At 35.8% G+C, this 22,205-nt stretch overlaps 1 protein-coding gene across 1 annotated transcript in view; it reads right to left on the reverse strand.

Annotated features, from left to right (window-relative positions):
- LOC137387470 (uncharacterized) overlaps nucleotides 1-22,205 on the reverse strand; it is a 29,482-nt gene that overhangs the window by 7,044 nt on the left and 233 nt on the right. The window contains exons 2-5 of the mRNA XM_068073900.1: nucleotides 13,881-14,024; nucleotides 11,077-11,200; nucleotides 5,683-5,846; nucleotides 1,314-1,363 (exon numbers count right to left, since the gene is read on the reverse strand). Of these exons, the coding sequence (XP_067930001.1) occupies nucleotides 1,314-1,363; nucleotides 5,683-5,846; nucleotides 11,077-11,200; nucleotides 13,881-13,985 (443 nt within the window). The 5' untranslated portion in view covers nucleotides 13,986-14,024. The remainder of the gene's footprint in view (nucleotides 1-1,313; nucleotides 1,364-5,682; nucleotides 5,847-11,076; nucleotides 11,201-13,880; nucleotides 14,025-22,205) is intronic.

Consider the following 22,205-nt stretch of genomic DNA (forward strand, 5'->3'; position numbering starts at 1 on the left):
GCTCGCCGGGTCACGCACTCAAGGATTTTCGCCACGCACATACAAAACAAAAACAACATGCGATTTTTGTTTTGTATGTGCGTGGCGAAAATCCTTGCGCGCGTTACCCGGCTAGCCCGTGCTATTCATCGTATAGCAGTATAAATCAAATTTCACCAAACCTTTAGAAAAGTCGTTGACAAAAATATTTTGCTGATGGTGGTAATAACAACGCTTATTAATTACGAAAAGATGAAGTTTACCTCTATGGCTTTGAATAAAGAGATTTTCTAAAGCGATAACAACCGTTTCGGTAGCCGTTGCGAAAAAAAACAGTTCGAATTAACAGTGTTGAGTTCGAGTTATCTATAGCAATTTATCATTACGTGGGAACGGACCAAAGAAACCGTTCGAATTAACCATGTGTTCGAGCTATCCGTGGACGAGTTATCCATGTTTGACTGTATATATAAATCTAAGAGCTTATTTGTCTGTAGTACTTCCAGATTATAGCGATTGGTTAGAATACGCACGCTATAACTACTAGAAGACAAATGGGTGCCACGCTTGAACTACTAGAAGACAAATGGGTGCCACGCTTAAACTACTAGAAGACAAATAAGTGCCCAAAAACTCCCCAAAAACAACGCTTGCAATCTGATGCACCGTAAGAGATCCTGATGCGTAACAATTATCAGCACAATTATTCCGAACCATGCACAGAGTGCACTACAACTGCACGACTTAGTGGCAGTGCATTTGGCTTCTCATCCGCGCATCTAAATGGGTTCAATTTTCATGAATTGCAGTCTCTTTTCTTAACGCTCAGACAGAAAGACAAACACAGCTCTTATTATAGTAAAGATTTATATTTTAGCCTAAATTACTAGCTTAAGTTACTTGAATTCATTAGATAAAGAAACTTAACCCATTACAACTACATTAATTGCCACTGTTCATAAGCTATTTTTAATCTTGAGCGTAAGTAATGTTTTTGAACAATCTGTTTTAGCTATGCCTCAGGCTTTCAAATATTTGAATTATCTATAATTGGCAGGACACAGAAATAAACAAACACCTTCAGTTAAAAGTTAGAATGGTAAATGTTGTAATGTAAAATTAAAAATTAATTTTATATGGCAAAACCTTTTTTATTACCGGCACAACGACCAGGCGTTCAGTAGTAGTTATAAGTATATACATTATATATAAATAATGTTACTGAACCCCAACACAAACGCCATTGCTTCATGGGAATTCTGGCAACTCTAGCAGAGATTTGTGTATCTATAAAAAATTTCACTGAATGTATTATTAAGGCCTGCTAGACATACCTTTGAGCTCTTGTCAGCGCACGAGTGACAGCCCTCTCTGCCTGCTCTTCCTACAACACAAACTGTCTTTACAGGCCACGCGACCCGTAACCAGTGGTAACTGACTAACTTCAACTAGGGAATATGAGGGAACAGCAGGAACTCATCTCACTCCCTGTTGCTAGTCATAACTGATTACTAAATTCACTTATTTGGTACGTTACGCTAGTTCTTTTGCTACCAAATTAGTTTTTTGGACATAATTAAATGTTCAGTAAAACCTAACACTTGATACACAATCTAACTTTTGAACCACAACGACTATGAAAATGGCCATGATACCAAATTATTCAGCATAAAATCTTACATCAGTTTGGGCTATAAAAAAGTCTACAAATGTGTTGCAGAATGAGCTTGGACACTTATTTGGGACTCTTTCTCTACTGACAACCTTCTCCTTCCTCTTAACTGACAACTTGACCATGTTGCGGAGTCCGAACATTATTATAGCTATTACCTAAAGCTAGTATTATAACTTAATATAGCCATTATCATCCCATGACCAAACAAGAGCGAAGCGATTGATTGGGAGATTTATGATAAATGCGCATGTGCACGCAACTCCCGAAAAATTATCTTAATAAAATTAACTTAATATAGCCATTATCATTACTATTAAAATTATATACGGTGAAACCTCTTATTGAACACTACCGTATTTGAACGCCACCTCAAATTGACTGCCACTAAAGAAGAAGCGTTGAAAAATAGGGCGTCATGGTGTTCGATTAGACGTTTTAAGCTAATTACAATCAGTAAATCAATCATGTACTACAGTGTATAGGCCTATTTAATGTTGATGTCAATTTCTGTTTCTGCATGCATCATAAGTATGGTTCGTTTATGTCACTTGTTCTTAAATACCGTAAAACCTCTATTGAATGCCACCTCCATTTGACCGCCACTTTGACATTCTTTGATCTTTACAAGCCATAATATCAACTGATCAGTAAAAAAGTGTCCACAAAATTGTATTAATAATGAATCGTTTACATTAACAACAATCAATTCTTTCGTTGTCCAACTCCAAAGATTTTCATTTTTTTCGTTAAAACTTTGAAAGCAATGATGTAGCAACGAGCAATAACAGTCTCAGGCTAGTAGCAGCTCTTGTAGCAGCTCTCATAGAAGATGTTCGTTCCATCGAAAGCAACAATCACAACGCAGCTATTCGAGCAAACGATGAAAATATTTGTTTTAAAAAAGGTTAGTTTCTGTTTCTGTATGTAGGCCTAATATAAGTATGATTCGTTTATTTCACTTGTTTATAAATATATACTAGTATCATCCAATAAATTATTATTATTGTATAACTTATAAATATGTAGATTTAGAGCATGTTATTTAATAGCATCCTTGCGGTTATCTTAACACGGCTTACAATGGATCGACGCTCATAACTCCTACTTGATCACTTATAAAAAGCCAGTTTTGAGTACAGTAAGCTTTATGCAACCTTGTTAAATTGATATTGTTATAAAATGAAAATATACCTTCAAATTTAGAATGGAATAAAAAAATCGAAAGCACCAGCAAATTGCAAAGCAGTGTACAGGGCCACAGGCTAAAATATCACCAGAGATTAATTGCAAGCAATAGATATCAACTGGTAAAGATATTTCTCGGCTTTTCAATGCATATTTATCTAGAGATCCTTGAAAGTTAGCATATTTATTGCATCCAAAAGAGTTAGTGTCGCTCCGCCTGAGGGAACGTACAAATATAGGCGACATTCGCTGCACCGGTAAAAGGATTAAATTTATCCTCCCTAAATTCTGACGAACTATTTGAAAAATACTAAACAAGTCTCTATTTGAACGCCACCTCTATGTGATTGCCACTATGGGGGAAAGGTTGAAAAATAGAGCGTCATGACGTTCAAATAGGGGTTTTACAGTAACTTTGATTACGTGAAATTCTGACTTACTCAGCACACGCTGTATGTTTTTCATCATTTGTAATTTTTTTATGATTTCCTTCTAATGTTCTACCAGTCTCTTTTTTCTTTTAATGAAAACCTGATGTATCAACAGCTTTGAACACGGCATGCTCAAAAATTCTTCAGGTCTAAAGTCAAATACATTAGAAAGTTCGTATGTTTCTGTGAAATGTGCTGAGGGAGTACTCCCTGTTACTAGTCTTTCCACATTGTCCTCAGAGTATTAAAGTAAATTAGCTGTGTCTGTGATTGTCATGAAAGAACAGAACATGACTAGTAGGCTGCTCTACATGACTGATGAAATGAGCCATATTTTCAATTCTAGTTCCTTGTAAGAAGAAACCTGAAGGTGTACTATTATATGCTCACGTTACAAATTGTTGTATGTATTGAGTTTTGTAACAGCTATTTATAAATGAACAAATATATTCTCACCAGTAACATATTTGTATGAAAGTCATTAACACGTATTGAAAATGTTTATAAAATGTTTCAGATAGTTATCTTTAGCAATTAAGTAGGTTACAATCCTTTTTCCAAAAGTTTCATTTATGTCAAAAACTTGTCAAGTATTTCTGCCCTTAGTTGCTTTCATTGTTTTAATGTTTTTCAACAAAATACAGTAATATCAATAGTAGTACAAGCTGATATCACAAATTATTGATTATCTATATTCTAATACAAAAATTCTAATGATTCTTCACGAGTGCTACTGGAAAATCCAGCTATGATGTCATGTCCTTCACACATGACTGAGATGAATTCTCATTGCTTAATCAAATTTTCAATACGATGTATCGGTTAGTAGCGTTAATGTGGGAAGCCACAGTAAATATCTACACTACACATCAGCGATGCATTTCATGAACGGGCCTCTAGTCACTAGATGTTCTTATGGCTTGCAGTGTCACTGGCCAGCCGTTCATACTGATATACTCTACCAGCAGAGCAGTGCACAACTGATGAGCCACACGCAATGTTACCACTGGTTACCACTGGTAACCACTGGTTACCACAACAGAATCTCTCTGGCAAGCCAGAAAACCCAAACTCCAACCTATATCAACTCCTGATCAATTCTAACAGATACAGTACTAGCGAATGACTCTACTATACACACCATACACTAGTACAATTAACAGATACAGTACTAGCGAATGACTCTACTATACACACCATACACTAGTACAATTAACAGATACAGTACTAGCGAATGACTCTACTATACACACCATACACTAGTACAATTAACAGATACAGTACTAGCGAATGACTCTACTATACACACCATACACTAGTACAATTAACAGATACAGTACTAGCGAATGACTCTACTATACACACCATACACTAGTACAATTAACAGATACAGTACTAGCGAATGACTCTACTATACACACCATACACTAGTACAATTAACAGATACAGTACTAGCGAATGACTCTACTATACACACCATACACTAGTACAATTAACAGATACAGTACTAGCGAATGACTCTACTATACACACCATACACTAGTACAATTAACAGATACAGTACTAGCGAATGACTCTACTATACACACCATACACTAGTACAATTAACAGATACAGTACTAGCGAATGACTCTACTATACACACCATACACTAGTACAATTAACAGATACAGTACTAGCCAATGACTCTACTATACACACCATACACTAGTACAATTAACACTCAATAGTGGACAAACAGAAACTCAAACATCCATCTATCTGTCAGAAACAAGAATGGAAATTTCCATGTACCTTCCTCAGGTATTAGGGAATTTCTTAGGAATGAGTACATTAAAAAAGAAATCAAATCAAAAATATATTTTAAACAATAAAAAAATCAATTTATTTTATTATTGTGCTTAAAAGCCCAGGTGCAGCAGTTGTGTATTATCTAAGTTACCAAAGCATCTAAAATGATGTACGATGATCAAAGTTGGCCTTAATATCATATACCACTATTATATGTATTCAAAATTCTAAAGTTTATAGTTATTTTCAAAAAGAGGCAAAAATGAACTGCAGTTTGCACATATTCGCACAGACATGCAAATCTTGCTCCCCAAAGTTGTTGTCTAACTACTGGAGTGGAACTGGATTCAGAAATATACCTATGAAAAATCTTTTAAGAGGACCAAAATTTCCAAAAAATCTGATAAGGTCACAAATGCTATATTTAAAAATAGACACATCGTATGCAAGAGATTATTTCCATGTTGCTCAGAAAAACATTGAAATGAAACTCGCTATAAATAAATCCTTTTTAAAATCCAAATTTTTTTAAAAACAAAGTCTTCAAATTTCATCAAAACCTTACAGAAGGAACACAGTTAGCAAGGCAAACAGATTGCGGATGGCATTACTAGTACTGACCTGCTCTCGCCGCAGCTGTCTTTTTGATATCTTATTTACGCATCCCTTGATGCAGAGAATACAGCCGGCAGCAATGAAGAAAGGACCTACCAGGGTATAGCTACCACCCTCCTCACGAACAGCAACAGCTGTCAGAGCTATGCCACTGAGAAAGAGAAGGCCACCTAAAAGTACACCAACAAATACAGTTATAGAGGTTATAAAGAAGTTCTCGGAATGAGGATATCAAAACAAAAAATAGAGTCAAAAATGTATATTTTAACAATAAAAAATAAAAATGCAAATTATATTATTATTGTACTTGCAAGCCCATGCATAGCATTTGTGTTTTAAAATTATCAAAATATCTAAAATGATCAAAGTTTGTCTTCAACCATAGATGTATTCAAGATTCTTGAGTTTAAACCATAGAAGTATTCAAGATTCTTGAGTTTAAACCATAGTGTATTCAAGATTCTTGAGTTTAAACCATAGATGTATTCAAGATTCTTGAGTTTAAACCATAGTGTATTCAAGATTCTTGAGTTTAAACCATATATGTATTCAAGATTCTTGAGTTTAAACCATAGATGTATTCAAGATTCTTGAGTTTAAACCATAGATTTATTCAAGATTCTTGAGTTTAAACCATAGATGTATTCAAGATTCTTGAGTTTAAACCATAGATGTATTCAAGATTCTTGAGTTTAAACCATAGATGTATTCGAGATTCTTGAGCTTAAACCATAGATGTATTCAAGATTCTTGAGTTTAAGTGAGCTCAAGAACTTGAGTCTCGACGTATATGACTAAGAATATGAACTATTCAGTATTCAAACGCAATTCCTACAAGCCAGCTAGTAGCAGTGCTGAGCAAACAGCCAAAATTAGTATTTTATCTAGCGTGAATTTAGGGTGAATTTCTCAAGCTTGAACTAGAATAAATTGCACCCATAAATCTGAGCAATGAGTTTCCAGAGTTGGAGTTGGCAGAAAAATATGATAGATGAGTTAACAGAAGATGAAAACTAAAACAGAATATTGTGAGTTCCAGACTGTGGTCTCGTGATATTCTGTTTATAAACTTTAGATAGCTACTAAGTGTATGCCTGGTTTTAGATAGCTGTATGCAGTGATTCAAGTCAATTTACATAAGCAAACCAATTTGACTTAACCAAGAATGTAAAGGAGTCAAGATCAAATACCTGAACAATACATTTCTAAAACCGCTGAAGTTGACAGAAAATTGTAGAATACCGAGATCAGTCAAATAATAGCGGATGACTGCCAGTTGAGCTGAGATTAAACCCGCTTTTACGGAAACCCTCAGAGTAAACTGGCAATCAATTTTATAAAGATTTGAAAACCAACTCCTACAAACAATATATTGTCTGATGTTTTCCACACTTTCAGCTGTCGAGTAACGATGCGCATATTGTAAAGTGTAGTAATCATGAATGGATGTGCTATAAACTAAATGAACTTAACACGGGTAACGCTAAATCTATTACCTTGAATATGATAAACTTTATTGTATATACAGACAGGAAGTCATATTTCATGTTTAAACCACTCGCACAAATATAACTGAATATTAGTTGGGCAACAAACAAACTGCAGATGCTCCTTCACTGAAACAAATTCCATAAGTAGCATTGAGAAAGGATTTCTATCTACTACGCTTATCCAATTGCTACAGATCCTGATAGCCTATTATCCTGTTACTATTATAAAAACTACTACCCTGGCAGTCTAGTCTAGAGAGATCATCAGGTGCACTAATAAAACACAGACAAATATTATACGCACAATAATTCTAAAACACAGAAGATGAATAATAGTGCAGTGGTAAGTGTGTTAGTCTAGGATGCCGAGGGTTACAAGTAAGACTCCTGTGAGAAGCAATATGTTTCTCGAACTCAAACCGCGGCTTCGAATGGCAGACAGATACAGCAACAGCTCTCATTACAGTGAAGATTTACAATATTAATTTTCATGATTACCTATAAACTACGTTGTAGGCAGTGGTTCAAGCAATTTGAGAAATTGTCTGTGTTACGCGAGTCTCTGCAATAGATTAAGTATTTTACATTCAAGAGGATGCGTGTAGATGAGATAGATTCTGTACTTTATCTTAGCATTAATCTAGACTCCATCCATAACAACAGGTAGGGCAAAAGAGAACGAAGGTTGCCACAGCGACTCATTCCACACCAACAATACCTTCGGTGTGCATAAAATAGTAACAGATGAGTATTCTTCCACAAGCCCATCCGGTTGCGAAGCCAGTAAAATTTATCAGTCATATGAGCAGAAATTAAAGTTTTTTTACCAAGTAAACGTTTAAAAAACAGATGATTGTCTAGGGGAGTTCACAACCACTTATTGTCTGCTGCCAAAACCTCTTGACGTAAACTGCTAATATCAAATCACACACATTACAAGTGGGTGATAACTGCTAATATCAAATCACACACATTACAAGTGGGTGATAACAACAATACATGTGTGAGTGTTGATTCGCTGCAGCCAATTGTCCAATAGGAGATCATGGCCGTTTGTCATCATCATGCCTATCTTGTTCACTAGTGTTACAAACAGATATACGCCAAGCCTAAACTCACCTAATGCTAGTTCCATAACCAATTCTAGCGACTAATGACGATGTCAACTAGAAATGCTATTTTTTTAAAGCACCCAGCTGAAACCATCCTAGTAAGGAGGTAGTTTTTGTTATTGTCAAGCGCTGAACTAAAGCCTAACATAAGCTGAAGCTTGTGAAAGGAAATGAATCATATAATAGATTTGACAAGAACAGCGATCATGAGGCGATTAACTCATCCCAAATCAACTGAATGTGGATTACAAGGCTGAAGGTCGGAATACGCACAGCGATGAAATGCGTTAACGAAACATAGATGTAGATGACCCTCTGTTATAATGTTGTACATTTTCAGCGAAACCTGGTTTATCTATGATTAGCTTTCAAATGCCAACGATAGCAGGACTTCACACAAATAACTAGTTATATATGGACAAAGATATTTCCATTTGTAACAGATACAAGTGAACTACTATTGTAAATAGGAACTGTTCATGAAACCTTTACGATTATTCTTTATGTAAGTAAGTCTGTCACTTGATTTTTCTCTATGATTGGATTCATGTCCCGAACTGCGATCTACTCTATTATGCAACATCTATTAAAGCAAGGTAGAGATCTATTAAGGTAAGTAAGAGATCCAATAGAAACAAAGAAACTATGGTTAAATAGCGTACCATTAGTAAAGACAGTGAACTAACCAGCTACAGTCATGTGCAAAAGTACGGAGCCGCCCTGTGAATTTGCATGAACTCAAAGTTCAATTCCAAATAGAATAAAGAGTACTATTTCAAATATAACAAAGCAAGGTAACATTTCAATTCTCAAAGACTGCTCTTCAGGATGGTGCCATTTAAAACAGAATTAAAAAATTTACTCCAATTGTGTAGTTTCCTAAAGGACATGATACTCTCACTCAAATAAGTTTAGTATTTAATAATAACAGGAAATGAGTACAAGTAATTATCATATTTCTATCTCTTCAAGCCATTGTTGCAGATTCTTTGAAGTTTTGCTATTTTTGTGTACCTAACGATATAAAAGTAATAATTTTTAACAATCTGTGCATTCGTCGTACAATCTTTCTATTAGTAACATCCTCACTTTGACAACTACCGCAGAACAGCGAGCAACCATTATTTTCCTTCATAAAGAAGAAGTTTCTATGTGACAAATTGACAAAATAGTTGGTTGTTCAAGACAAGGACTATCTGGTGTTATCCAGAGATTCAACGAGACTGGCAGTGCTGAAGATAAACCACGCGCTGGTCGCCCAAAAAAGAGCACTTGTAGAGAAGACAGCGCTCCAGTGCGGCTTTCCTTGGCAGGCCGTAAAAAGTCTAGCAGTAAACTAATCAGAGACAGGCAGGAAACAAGCACTGTCAATGTGCATCCATCTATCGATAGAATACACGTAATTGCTGCCAGGTTTAAGGGCTGCAAAGCAAGGAAGAAGCCACTAGACAACGGCGCAATCAATTAAAGTGGGCATGCCAGCACAAGACATGGAGTGTGGACCATTGGAAGAGAGCGCTTTTTTCCAATGAATGTGTTAGTAACACCTTTTGTGTTACTAACCTCTCTGGTTTACAGTATGTTAAAAGAAGACCAGGATAAGTTTTTAAACCATGATGTATTACTCCCACAGTAAAGCACCCTGCATCAGTGATGGTTTGGGGCTGTATGACGGCGTCAGGGGTTAGATGGCTTGACTTTGTACTTGGCATGATGAACGGAGAAAAATATATCAAAAGCATGCAAAGTAAGATGTCACTAAGTGCTAGGGCATTATTTGGTAAAGAAACCATCAGTCAGTTGAACCACCAGACTTTTGCACATGACTGTAGATCAACTCAGGATAATATTTTATAGAAATGAACCCATGATTATGAGTAATGAAACAAGAGACTAACTTTTACAAAGTGAAACTGCGCAATACAAATGATTACCTAACTTTTACAAAGTGAAACTGCGCAATACAAATGATTACCTAACTTTTACAAAGTGAAACTGCGCCATACAAGTGAATAGCCTTTGTAAAGTGAAACTGTGCACTACAAGTGTATAACCTACACAAAGTGAAATCGCGCAATACAGGTGAATAACCTTTGCAGAATAAAACTGTGCGATACAAGTGATTAACTTTAACAAAGTAAAACCATACGATAAAAATTATAAACCTAATCAAACTGAAACTGTTCAATAAAAAGGATAAGCTTACTCAAAGTGAAACTTTTCAATAAAAAGGATAAGCTTACTCAAAGTGAGACTGTTCAATAAAAAGGATAAGCTTACTCAAAGTGAAACTGTTCAATAAAAAGGATAAGCTTACTCAAAGTGAAACTGTTCAACAGAAAAAATAAACCTACTCCAAGTGAAACTGCATAAAACGTGTGGTTAACCTATTTAGGATAAGACTGCAACATGCCAGTGATAAACTTACTAAAATGAAACTGCACATTATGAGGTACTAAACTTACTAAAATGAAACTGAACAGTACGAGGTACTAAACTTACCAAAATGAAACTGCACAATACTAGGTACTAAACTTACCAAAATGAAACTGCACAGTACGAGGTAGTCAACTTACTAAAATGAAACTGCACAGTACGAGGTAGTCAACTTACTAAAATGAAACTGCACAGTCCGAGGTATTAAACTTACTAAAATGAAACTGCACAGTACGAGGTAGTCAACTTACTAAAATGAAACTGCACAGTCTGAGGTATTAAACTTACTAAAATGAAACTGCACAATACGAGGTACTAAACTTACCAAAATGAAACTGCACAATACGAGGTACTAAACTTACCCAAAGTAAAACTGAAGTAAGAGCTTTCAAGGCAACTCCTGAACTTCATACAAAAGGTTCCTCGACTCGAGCAGCAGACGCACTTTCCCTTATCGGCTTCTGCTGCTACCGGTTCTGCCGCATTCTACAAAGATACAGAAACTAAAGAACAGTTTCTCCTGTCATGCGCCGTCAATACTTTTTGTAGGCATGTTGTTAAAGCTTTACTTGCAACAAAATTCACATTACAGCTATTTGGTATCAAAATGTTCACCATGTCTTACTCTGCTTTGTTGAAGGTGCAAAATACGTGGAAATGTGATTACAAGCTCTTAAAAGCTAAAAAGCGAACCGTTAATCGTAGCCATCACAAAAAAAAACGCTGTGGTTTGGAATCTCTTTGTTTCGATGACGTACTCAAACATTGTGGTTATTGTTTTGACACTGGCTGTTATCACATGAAATTAAAGGCCAATAAAAGGCTCAATATAAAACTTCTCGTAACACTAGTTTATGACAAGCATTTCAGGGTCCACTGGAAAGCCCTCATCAAATATAGATGCTCCTACTTTACAGTTCCGTTTCGGCCTGGTCTAATCACCTAGTCGGAATCTGATCATTTGACCCATACTTCCTGCCAAACAGCACAAACAATTTCTGCAGCATTTTTCGACTATCACAGGTTACAAACAGGCTCCTCATGTTCAGCAGAGGATGATATGTGCTCCTTGGAGCTAACAATAAAAAATTAAACGAATCTGCGTGGTAGGTTTTGAGATATCAGTGCTCAAAGTGACAGCATGACAATAGTGATGAAATAGACGCGTAAGAACAATAGACATGGTTTTATTGAATGAGTGAAACATGATTGTGAAAATATTTTGACGAATCAGGTTGCATGAAAGTGCAAACAGAAGCCATAATGTTCAACTATGTTCCATTTGAGCCGTTTTGGCTAGGGATTCCAATCTACGGCGTTTACGTGATGTCTGCGATTAACTGATCATTCGTTTTTGAGCTTTTAAGAGTTTGTAATCACATTTCCACATGTTTTGCATCTACCAAACAGCAGAGCAAAACATAACGAATCTTATGATACCAAATAACTATAATGTGAATTTTGTTGCAAGTCAACCATCAAGTTTATTGTACTAGGTACTAGGTACTAGGTACATAGAGAAAAGATTTAGGCAAAAAAGAGAAAATGAAAAACAATCAGGTAGACAGACAGTCTGGGTAACACTTGTTTACCTAGAAAACAAAAACCCGCCCAGCTAGATTGGTGAAGTAAACAGGTCCAAGCGCAATACACACACAAATAACCGTTCCAATCTTCCTAACCCGTGTTTGCAGTCGGGCAGCAACAAGATAAGCATTTGGAAATTCCATGCATTATTCACTCTTGGCACGGTGAATACAATTTCTTATAACTACTGCATGAGTAGTTATTTCGGTAAACAAACTGTATGTTATATAAATAAAGAATCCTTTAGCATGGTTGTAAATAAAAGTATACATTCACTACTATGTACCCTGTACAGTGTTTGGCTGTGTTTGTTCCACTATTAGAACAGTCTACAAACTATATCATGTCAGCAGTTTTCCTGTGTGTCTTCTTTTACGATAGGAAAGTTTCGCTAAGTTGTGAAAAATGACATTGACCTTGAAAAAGTTGACAAGAATCGCCATAGTGTCAATTCATAGTATTAGTTTGGTAGACTGAAACAGTTGTTCTCGTAAAACTATTTTCACCCTTTGCTGCTAAGTGTCATTGAACTAGGGACAATGAACTAACCTAACCAATTCCTCCAACGATCACTGGCCTAGCTTTATGTTTGGTAGCACTTATTTGGTGCCATGCATAGTTAGAACAGCTCTGTGGCTTTATAATCACTGTTTCCATGACGTCTATGATCCGCAAATAACCGCCTCATGGAAACAGCATAAATCTGCAACCCAAACAGGTTTTGTGATTCTCATAACTTTATCGAATCCATCATGCTTGCGAATGATGGAAAAATCACATGCGAATGATGCGCATTAAAATACCGCGCCAGCTATTAAATTTTAAACATTTTTAATATTTCCGTCATCCTTTCTCAAGTTTCACGTGTTTGTGCGTCGCTCAACACACGCGTCGTTAATTATTAACTTATAGCGTACAATTCCGTCCCTTTTTTTACAAGGCGTCGAAGTCAATCCGCATCATGCGAATGTTCATAGAAATACTCAAGTCGCATGGTAACACAACTCCAAATCTGCATGATGCGTGTCATATGCGTCATGGAAACAAAGTAGATGAAGAAATCTTGAGACTTGGTGTAAAGATATGATACAACCGTGCGATCAAAATAACACTGCCAACTGTAACTGTGGCTACTCTACATACGCCAGTCATTGCGGAGCCCAGGCTTCTGTTTCAAAAAAGGCTTTTGGCTTCCAGAAGCCGTCAGTTTATCGACAAGTGATAGCTGAAGGCTGACATGTTTTAAGAAAAAATGGTTGAGAGATGAAGGTAAAGAATTTAAAAAACAAAGCTGTTTACTAGGAAATGGTTACAGGTCATTATTGGCGTTTGACGTTGAGTTAGGACAACAACAAAGCATGACAGACACAAAAGCTTGTTGACTACCATCGCTTGTGGTTCGATGAACCGTAGAAAGAATTCCACAGAAGAACTCAAGCCGAAGAAAAACAGATTAACAATATTTGGTAAACAGAGTCTGTGACAGAATTTATACATAACAAAAGTACCTTTGGAGTAGTGGTTAAAATAGCGATGACGATGACAGTAGTAACAATAAGAATAATGATGATAAGTGTACCTGTTGAGTGGCTGGATTGGCGTCAGTTGTTACCCCGACAACTACAACCGAACTGTCAACTGCTGTGTTGTCAACGTCTGGTATAGAATTCCCTGCATTATCCATTTTGTGAGAAGATCGTCTCTTCCATTAGACTAGTAAGATCTGTTAGAAAAGCAAAGAGAGGATAGATTATACAATACTAACTACCCACCGGCAATGGAATTAAGAAAAATATAATCAGCCGATTTGTAACCATGGCAACTCTTGCTTGTAACCAATCAAGCGAAGAGATAAATAATACTAATACATGCAATTGATAGTGATAAAAGCAGAGTTTTGGTAACTGAAAATATATTTGTTTGTGCAATTTTTGAACACTTTGGACTGGTACCAGCTAAATAGAACTATTGTAACTACCATACAAGTCTAATTGACATATAATGATAGCCATTCGGTCAAATTCTTCTTATTGTAGATATGAGCAATCTTTACATAATAAGAACAGTGCCCATCTGATGCCACGCCAAAAGCGTTAGGAAAAAACTGCCCACACAGGAATCAAACCGAGATATTCGCTACCAATTGTACCACTTGATCACCTTGCCGCTATGTAGAATAATTGAGCATATAGTTATAACATATGACGGTCTCTCACCACGCATGGCACTGACAGCATGGTAGTTTCATACAATCTGAAACCAATAAAAATATTGCAATTCTATAGTTTAAATTAGTGTTGGGCCGGTATTGGGTTATCCGCTCTTACCGATACCGAGGGATTCTCGGTATCTGAAGAAACCAATCATTTTCAGTGTCAGCTAGGTATCCGCGGCCGGTTTGATATGATCGGTATTTATCCGTAAAAGCCTGTCAGTATATGGTTATACGGATATCCGGAGAGATTTTTAAAACGCTTCATGACGAACATGCCAATCTCAGCATGCATTGGCGAACAAATTCAACGAAAATTTCCACACTTACTGTATCTACTATTATATTACGTTACATTGATAATGCCACCACCCTCGAAGGTTTGGGAGTTCTACACAGATGGGAGGACGTATAAAGACTCTAACGGGACTGGACTCTAATTGGACTGCGTATAATTATGTGATTACATTACCTGATTACAATATGTGATAGTAAGATTTTTTTAAACTGTTTCAGTATATTTAACAAAGAGAGCCCATCGCCATTATCTATCTGTTCTTTATTATACATAACGTTTGTATCAATAACGATATTTTTAATAGAATAAACAATAAAAACATCTATCATGAAAATTATATTTCCATCTTTCTTTGTTGGCTTTCTAAAACAAGGAGTCTCTTTGCCGTAACAATATACTGCTGACTAAAGAATGTTTTTTTTGCACAGGCTACTTTTTGCACAACGATAAAAATTGTTCGAGACAGTTATGATTTAAAGTTTAAACAATTTAAAGACACACTGATAACCACATACCGAACAATAGTACCGACAATACCGAACTTTCTTAGTTGGCAAAGGATACCGAAGATGGTAAATACCGAGGATACTGATACCGGAAAAACCGATAAAAATGAGCAAGGATATCCGATCCGGCACTAAATTAGATACCGGCCCAACACTAGTTTAAATGCACATTTGAACATTACAACTGAAATAGATGGTGCATGGGTCATCATGGTGACCCTGAACTGTATTTACTAATTGTTAAGGAATTTTAACACGTGCATTTTGCACTGCCGTTATTCAAATCTTATACCTCTAAGATACTGTTTCATGAGAATCAACAATCAAATCTTGAAAAATCTGGGACTGTGACAAAATCCACACATTTTTAAAAAAGCATCACTAAACAAAAAATTGTGATTCAGGAATAAAACTGTTCATGAGACAGTCCTGTGTAGTCATAGCAGCACCACCAGCACCCTGTGTAGTCATAGTAGCACCAGTAGCACCCTGTGTAGTCATAGCAGCACCACTAGGTTGAGGAACCCATTCGTGTCTGATAATATTTGGTTGTAAAGTCATTTATCAAATAAAATAATGGAAAGAAAAACATTTGTTTCCTCAGAGATTCTAAGAGAAAAGGTGTGACTGACAGTGAGTAAGTCTGCGCATTCCGCCAACACTGATCACAGGATAGACATCATTAATTTAATCAGGGGTAATTTCCTCTTGGAACAATTTCTAACCTTTCAGCATACGTACTTGTGCAAAACCACAAAGCGAATCAATAGCGTACGCAAATTATTGTACTAATATATATAGCCGACTATCCATCCAACTCACTACTATCGGCAATGCATTATTACCATAGCAGTTTTTTGTTCAAGTATTTTTTAAGCACTGTTAAATTAATCAATATACATCTCAGTGCTTGTAAGTTGTCCTGTTGTACCAGTGTCCAGCTATAACAATAAAGTTTTAGGAAAGAAAAATCCTTTTAACACTGGACTTGAACTTCTAACCTCCAGTTCTACAGACAGGCGAGCTAGCCACTACGCCACACAGCTTACGCACTATACAATGGATTAGTTGTGCACATACTTATTACATTTGACAATATTTAATGAAGATTGGTTAAAATACCAAAGCTTCGCGCTGCAGCTAGAGTGCTAAAAGCTTTACTAGAAGAAAAATAAGTGCCCAGAAATCTTCAAAATGCTACAAATACAATGGAGCCCCGCCATATGACATTAATTCATTCCAATATCGATATAGAAACTTATAGTAATTATGTAATTGAAACAGCTCCTGGTAAAAAACATCAGAAGTTTATGTATGTAGTGTACATATTAAAAATTAGCGACAAAATAGTATGTTAACCTTAATAGCTATAGTTACCTACAGTAACTTCAGTGTATTTAGTGGTTATGATCTGCAATAAAATTTTTATTGTAATAAAATCATTTTTTCACTTCTTCCTTGAACGCTGTTATCAATCTTAGAACCAAGGGCTAGCTATTTGGAGTAATATATATATATATATATATATATATATATATATATATATATATATATATAGTTATATACATATAAGGACTTAAAGTTCATAGTAAATATTACATTAAACACTAGACTGCACCATAAAATTTCACCTTCACTTACTTTTCTCTAATTTTCGTTTCATCAAGCATTTGCAAAACACAAAGAATGCTCAACTAAAAGAGTGAGTGAGCATCGAACTTCTTTCAAGCATTTCAAACAGAAGAAATTTTGGCGCATAGCATATCGGCATCATCGTGATTTCGACATATTCACAGATTGCCAAATTTGGATTGCGAAAAATATTTTTGTTGATGTCGTATGGTGAAAACAAAGGGATGAAAAATTAGTAAAGGGATGAAAAAACCTGTTCCACACCGTATGGCGACAAAGACTGAAACAGGAACATCGTAACCCGATGTGCACTGTATATGTACATATAGCATAACCTTAGTTGAACTTATAGCACATACAGAAATAAACAAACACCTTCCATTTAAAAGTTGGATGGTAAATAAATGTTGAATTTTTGTGCAAAAACTTTTTTATTAGTACCCGTGCAACACCGAGCATTTATCTAATCTAATATTACTATCAAATATGATAGAGGGTGTATTCTTAACACACCCAATTTTCCAGGTACAAGTTGCTAAGGAACTTCAGCAATACAATACAAGCAATATTATCACTACGAGACTAGCTAGAATCTTTATTATAATAAGAGCCGTGATTGTCTGAAGACAAAGTTAGAGGCTGGGAAACAAGATTGCAGCGTACTGGTTATGAACACACGACATTCAACTTTGCCACCCATGAGTCTACCCACCTGAGCCAAATAGAGAATTATTGTGACTTATTATCTGTGCTTTATGAGCACATCTGACAATCTCACACAGTACACCAAATGGCCATGGTATTGGTGTTGACAAAGTTCAAGTTGAATTTACACTAAGTTTTTTTGTGGATTTTATCTAAAAATATTGGTATTTTTTCAATCATTTGTGATTGTTTTTATGCTTGAGGTGATCTTATTGTCAGGATGGTTCAAGATTAAAATCGATAAAACTTGATCGCGATTAAAATGTTCAAGTCAATCGAAAGTGTGATTATTATAAATGATGCATATACCCTAAAATACATCAAAAATATGTAATTATACATACGATAATGTCATGCACACAAAGTACAGACCTGCACCAAAATTCTAATGACTAGCATGAAATTGGGTTTTAGCGCTCAAAATCTTTCCGTAGTTTGGTTTCATCTGGGTACATGCAAAATCTCATTAATTGATGAAGGTGGTCTTGCATGAGGACAGATCGATGCTTAGATTTAATAAGGTTTATTTTGAACTCGCATAGATGTGTTGATAAGAACATTGTACACAGCCAAAGTACTAGTTGATTCATGTTAGGATACAATGCCTTTGTTGCAGCTTTAGCTCAAAACTATAGGGCTTAGATATTCTCTGTAGCTTGCAGGCCACACAGTTCTATCGACATGGCAGCCATTGACAAGTCAAGAGGAAGTTCACCTATGGCCAATGCCCAACCCCCATCTATTTTAGCAATCAAAGGCGCTTTTTTGAGCTGAGTCAACTTTTTTAACTTGTCAAAGTCACCAAATGCCTTAAATCCGACTCAGGTTGTTGATATGGTCACAGTCGCCGTTGGACATTAATGCTCTTCTTTTCATCTCGCAATAACTAAAGGCAAGGAAAGTGCATCATATCTGCTCAAATGTCACTTGTGAATAACGAAGGCTGCAGACCAAAGGACTTCACAGCTGAATGAAGGTCAACTATTGATTGGTCATTCCATTGCAATTTCAAATTGAGTGTGTTGAGGTATCCGCAGATGTCAACCAGGAAAGCCATATCAGCCACGCGGTCTTCACTTTTTAGCATGTTAACAAACATCTGAGCTTGAGCCACATTTTTTAAAAAACACAGGCAAGTCTTCTCGTAACCGCCACATTATACTAAAAGCATTTTCTTTACTGAGCCAATGCACATTAAAGTGGGTGAGTAGCTCATCATTCTGGACATCGATAGCTCTTAGAAACTGCCTTGGCTTCCTGTGATAAAATGTTGATTTGCCCTTGAAATAGTTGATCATCTTCATTGCATCTGTCATCAACATGAGAAAATCTCCATTGAACTTGCCACACAACAGTGTTCGATGGATTATACAATGAAGGGCTAGCAATTTTGTCTTTCAACCGCCCTAACAATCTCCACTCCTTGCCAATCATTGCTGGAGCCCCATCAGTGGTAACAAAAACACAATTGGTAAGAGACATCCCTTCTTATCTTAGCTTCCCCAAGGTAACTGTTTGTATTGTAGATCCTACTGTTTCTCCTTCAATGCTAACAAGATTTAACAGCCCTTCTACAATTACTAAGAAGGTGTTGAGCTGTTATGTTAAAAAATGTTATAAAGTCATTGATATAAAGATGTTGTGTCACTCTACGTCAATCACTCAACTTAAGTGCTTTATTTAGAGATTGGAATAATAGTTCATTGACAAGATGCATACTTTACATAAATCAGGTGATTTTGAATATACATGGATGTCATTCTTGTGGGGATTTTATGCTCATCTTAGCATAAGATATGCTATACCCTTCGGTCGATTATCTTGTATTGTGAAACTACTTTGAGAAAAGATAAGAAACACAACTTGACAGATTTTAAGACTAAAAAGCTTAAAAATTGTCATATAAATAACATAATTAATACACAAATGTCTCAAGAGTGTTGCTTGGCATTTGTTGACGCAGTAACACATCAGAATGTCTGTAATGGAAGGAGTTCGTCCAAGGTTGCCCTCTGTGAAGTATGTTTGACCTCGACTATTATTACATTTTCAAGAGCGAAACACATTATTCAATGTATTTGTAGTTCCTTTAAAGATATAACTACGGATGGATCTCGGAGAAATTGTATAAAAAAAGTTTCATAAAACCAATCATGAAACCAAAGTAGGTTTATGAACTAGCAACAGATGTTAACCTGTTCCGGGTGTTTATAGCAATGATCTTTAATCACTTTGGGGATAATCTATCTTCAAAAAATCAGTTTTTACATTTCTATGTTAAAAATTTAATTTGATATGAATGGCAACAATAACAATGTACATGTTGAATCCAAACCGAATATCAATTCCAGCAGTTGAATTGTTTGAAAATTACCTTTTTCATTCATCAAATGATCCTTTGTAGAGCCCCATCTTCTTTGTAGTTGTATGCATTTTCGTGTATCAAAGGAGGCAGAGAAGAACAACTTTTGGAAGCATGGGTAGCAAGTAGTGTTTTTAGAGACCTATGCTAATGAACCAAAATTTATTGACAGTGTATACACCTAACCATTCAATAGAACTATCATTTGCTAATGTCAGATGTATTGAGTGACGCACATAATTACGTACACTGAATGTAGTAATAAAATTTGATTGTATGTTCGCTAAGCTTTTGATAGTCTCGTGATCAAATTTTTTTCATTGATTGGTCGATTGGGTTTACATTAAAGTCTTACAGATTGTTGAGTAATGTGCACAGAGTTTAAAGCAGTCGCAATGCTCAACTGGCAAATGATGGCAGCAATGATACCACCTGTGTCAACCATCAGTTTGAACATGCCATGATGGGAGATAGTAATTCACCTCCAAAACAAGCCATCTTATCCCTATACCATCAAAAGAAACAAATCTCTCAAGGTAACTAATCGCAAATTAACAGGTTAGTTATATTGGAAGTAGCTGAATAGCGTGGGCACTTAGTGGGCACCTCATATCAGTATATTATTATACTGATATGAATGACTGATATGATTCTAATAACTTAGTCATTAGAATCATATCAGTCACTAGTCCAAGTTGAACTATGTGCAATCACTCTACTCCAGCTAACAATAAAATTGATTGCTCATAATGCATCAGTCATCATACACTTCCAGAAAAAGCTATGTAAAATGAACAATGGTTATCTTTTGAAGATTTATAACAGCATCTGTATAAACTTGTTCTTTCTATGCCTCAATGTGTAACAGCCTTAAAATTAAGTAGTGAATCAAAATTAGGTGGTCCCTATAGTATTGTGCATAGTTTGATTAGGAAATGTGTTAGGCATGAATAAATCTGAAAGGAAGCAGGGAAACCAAAGTTTCATTTAACAATCAGGTATGATATACATGTAGGAAATAGGGTAGTACACCAAGGTCGGCATAACTAAAACAATCAAATCCTTTCAAATTATTTAAAGATTAATTGTAAAATTTGAAGAATAAAAATTCCGAGTTTAAAATAATGAAAAACACAATAAGTGCCATGTCTGTTCTTATGCACAAAGCCAGGGAACCTTACAGGGGATAAAAGATTGCCTAGTACGAGTTTCAAACTTCTGACATTTGGTTTAGCAGCCCGACACTATAGCGACTGCATTAATCAACCGCCTACCAACGTATCTGAATAATTGTACACATACTTATTCTCTGCACTTTATTGGCACACTGGTCAATCGCTCACAGCGCACTAGACTGTAATGGTACTAGTACAAACATAATGAGACAAGCTTATTTGCACATACTTGTAATTGGAATCAAGATGTCTGAGCAGTTGATTCTATACACAAATAAGTTCAATATATGTTATTTGGCAACAACGAATGGGCAATTAATTTGGAAATCATTGCCTAATAATTAATGGGCAATGATACTTTTACTGTCTAGTCTTAAATTCACTGCTTCTATAGATAACTGTGAGCGTATTAGGCCTACGATCTATAGGCTACTACCGGCAATTAGCAGAAGAAAAAAAACATATTCCTTGCATCCTTTTTGTATGTGAGCCTAGCCCATGTGTAATCTTTCAGCCAATAGGCCCATGTTAAAATATAAGCTTAAATGCGTCCCTTTACACTCACCAATCAATCACTAAAGTATATGTCATTATTTTCTAAATCTCATTTAGCAACTGTTTCAATATTGCTATAAATCGCTTGCTGATAACACAGGAATAATCTTTATCAATTTGCAAAAGAACTTACAAAGTCTATATTCAGTAAAGAGGCTAGAAAATAACCACCCAACTTGAGTGAGAAGCACGTTTATCTATTGCTACATACCGGTAAAATTGCGAAGTGTTTCATGCTAAAGCTAACCTAATTCACACATACAATAAAGTAGCAAGTTTGTTGTTCAGTTTTTGTGTGACAGCAATGTATGAGAAGCTTACTGTTGCGGTAGTAGTTGAGCAATCAAACAATAATAAATTATGCCCACGCCAGTTAGATGCCTGAATAGTATGTCAAGGCATTAGATAAAAGGTTCTATAACTAAAAGCAAAAAACATATCAACAAAATATCCTGCATG

Source organism: Watersipora subatra, chromosome 2 (genome assembly GCF_963576615.1).
Source record: "Watersipora subatra chromosome 2, tzWatSuba1.1, whole genome shotgun sequence".
NCBI classification, from domain to species: domain Eukaryota; kingdom Metazoa; phylum Bryozoa; class Gymnolaemata; order Cheilostomatida; family Watersiporidae; genus Watersipora; species Watersipora subatra.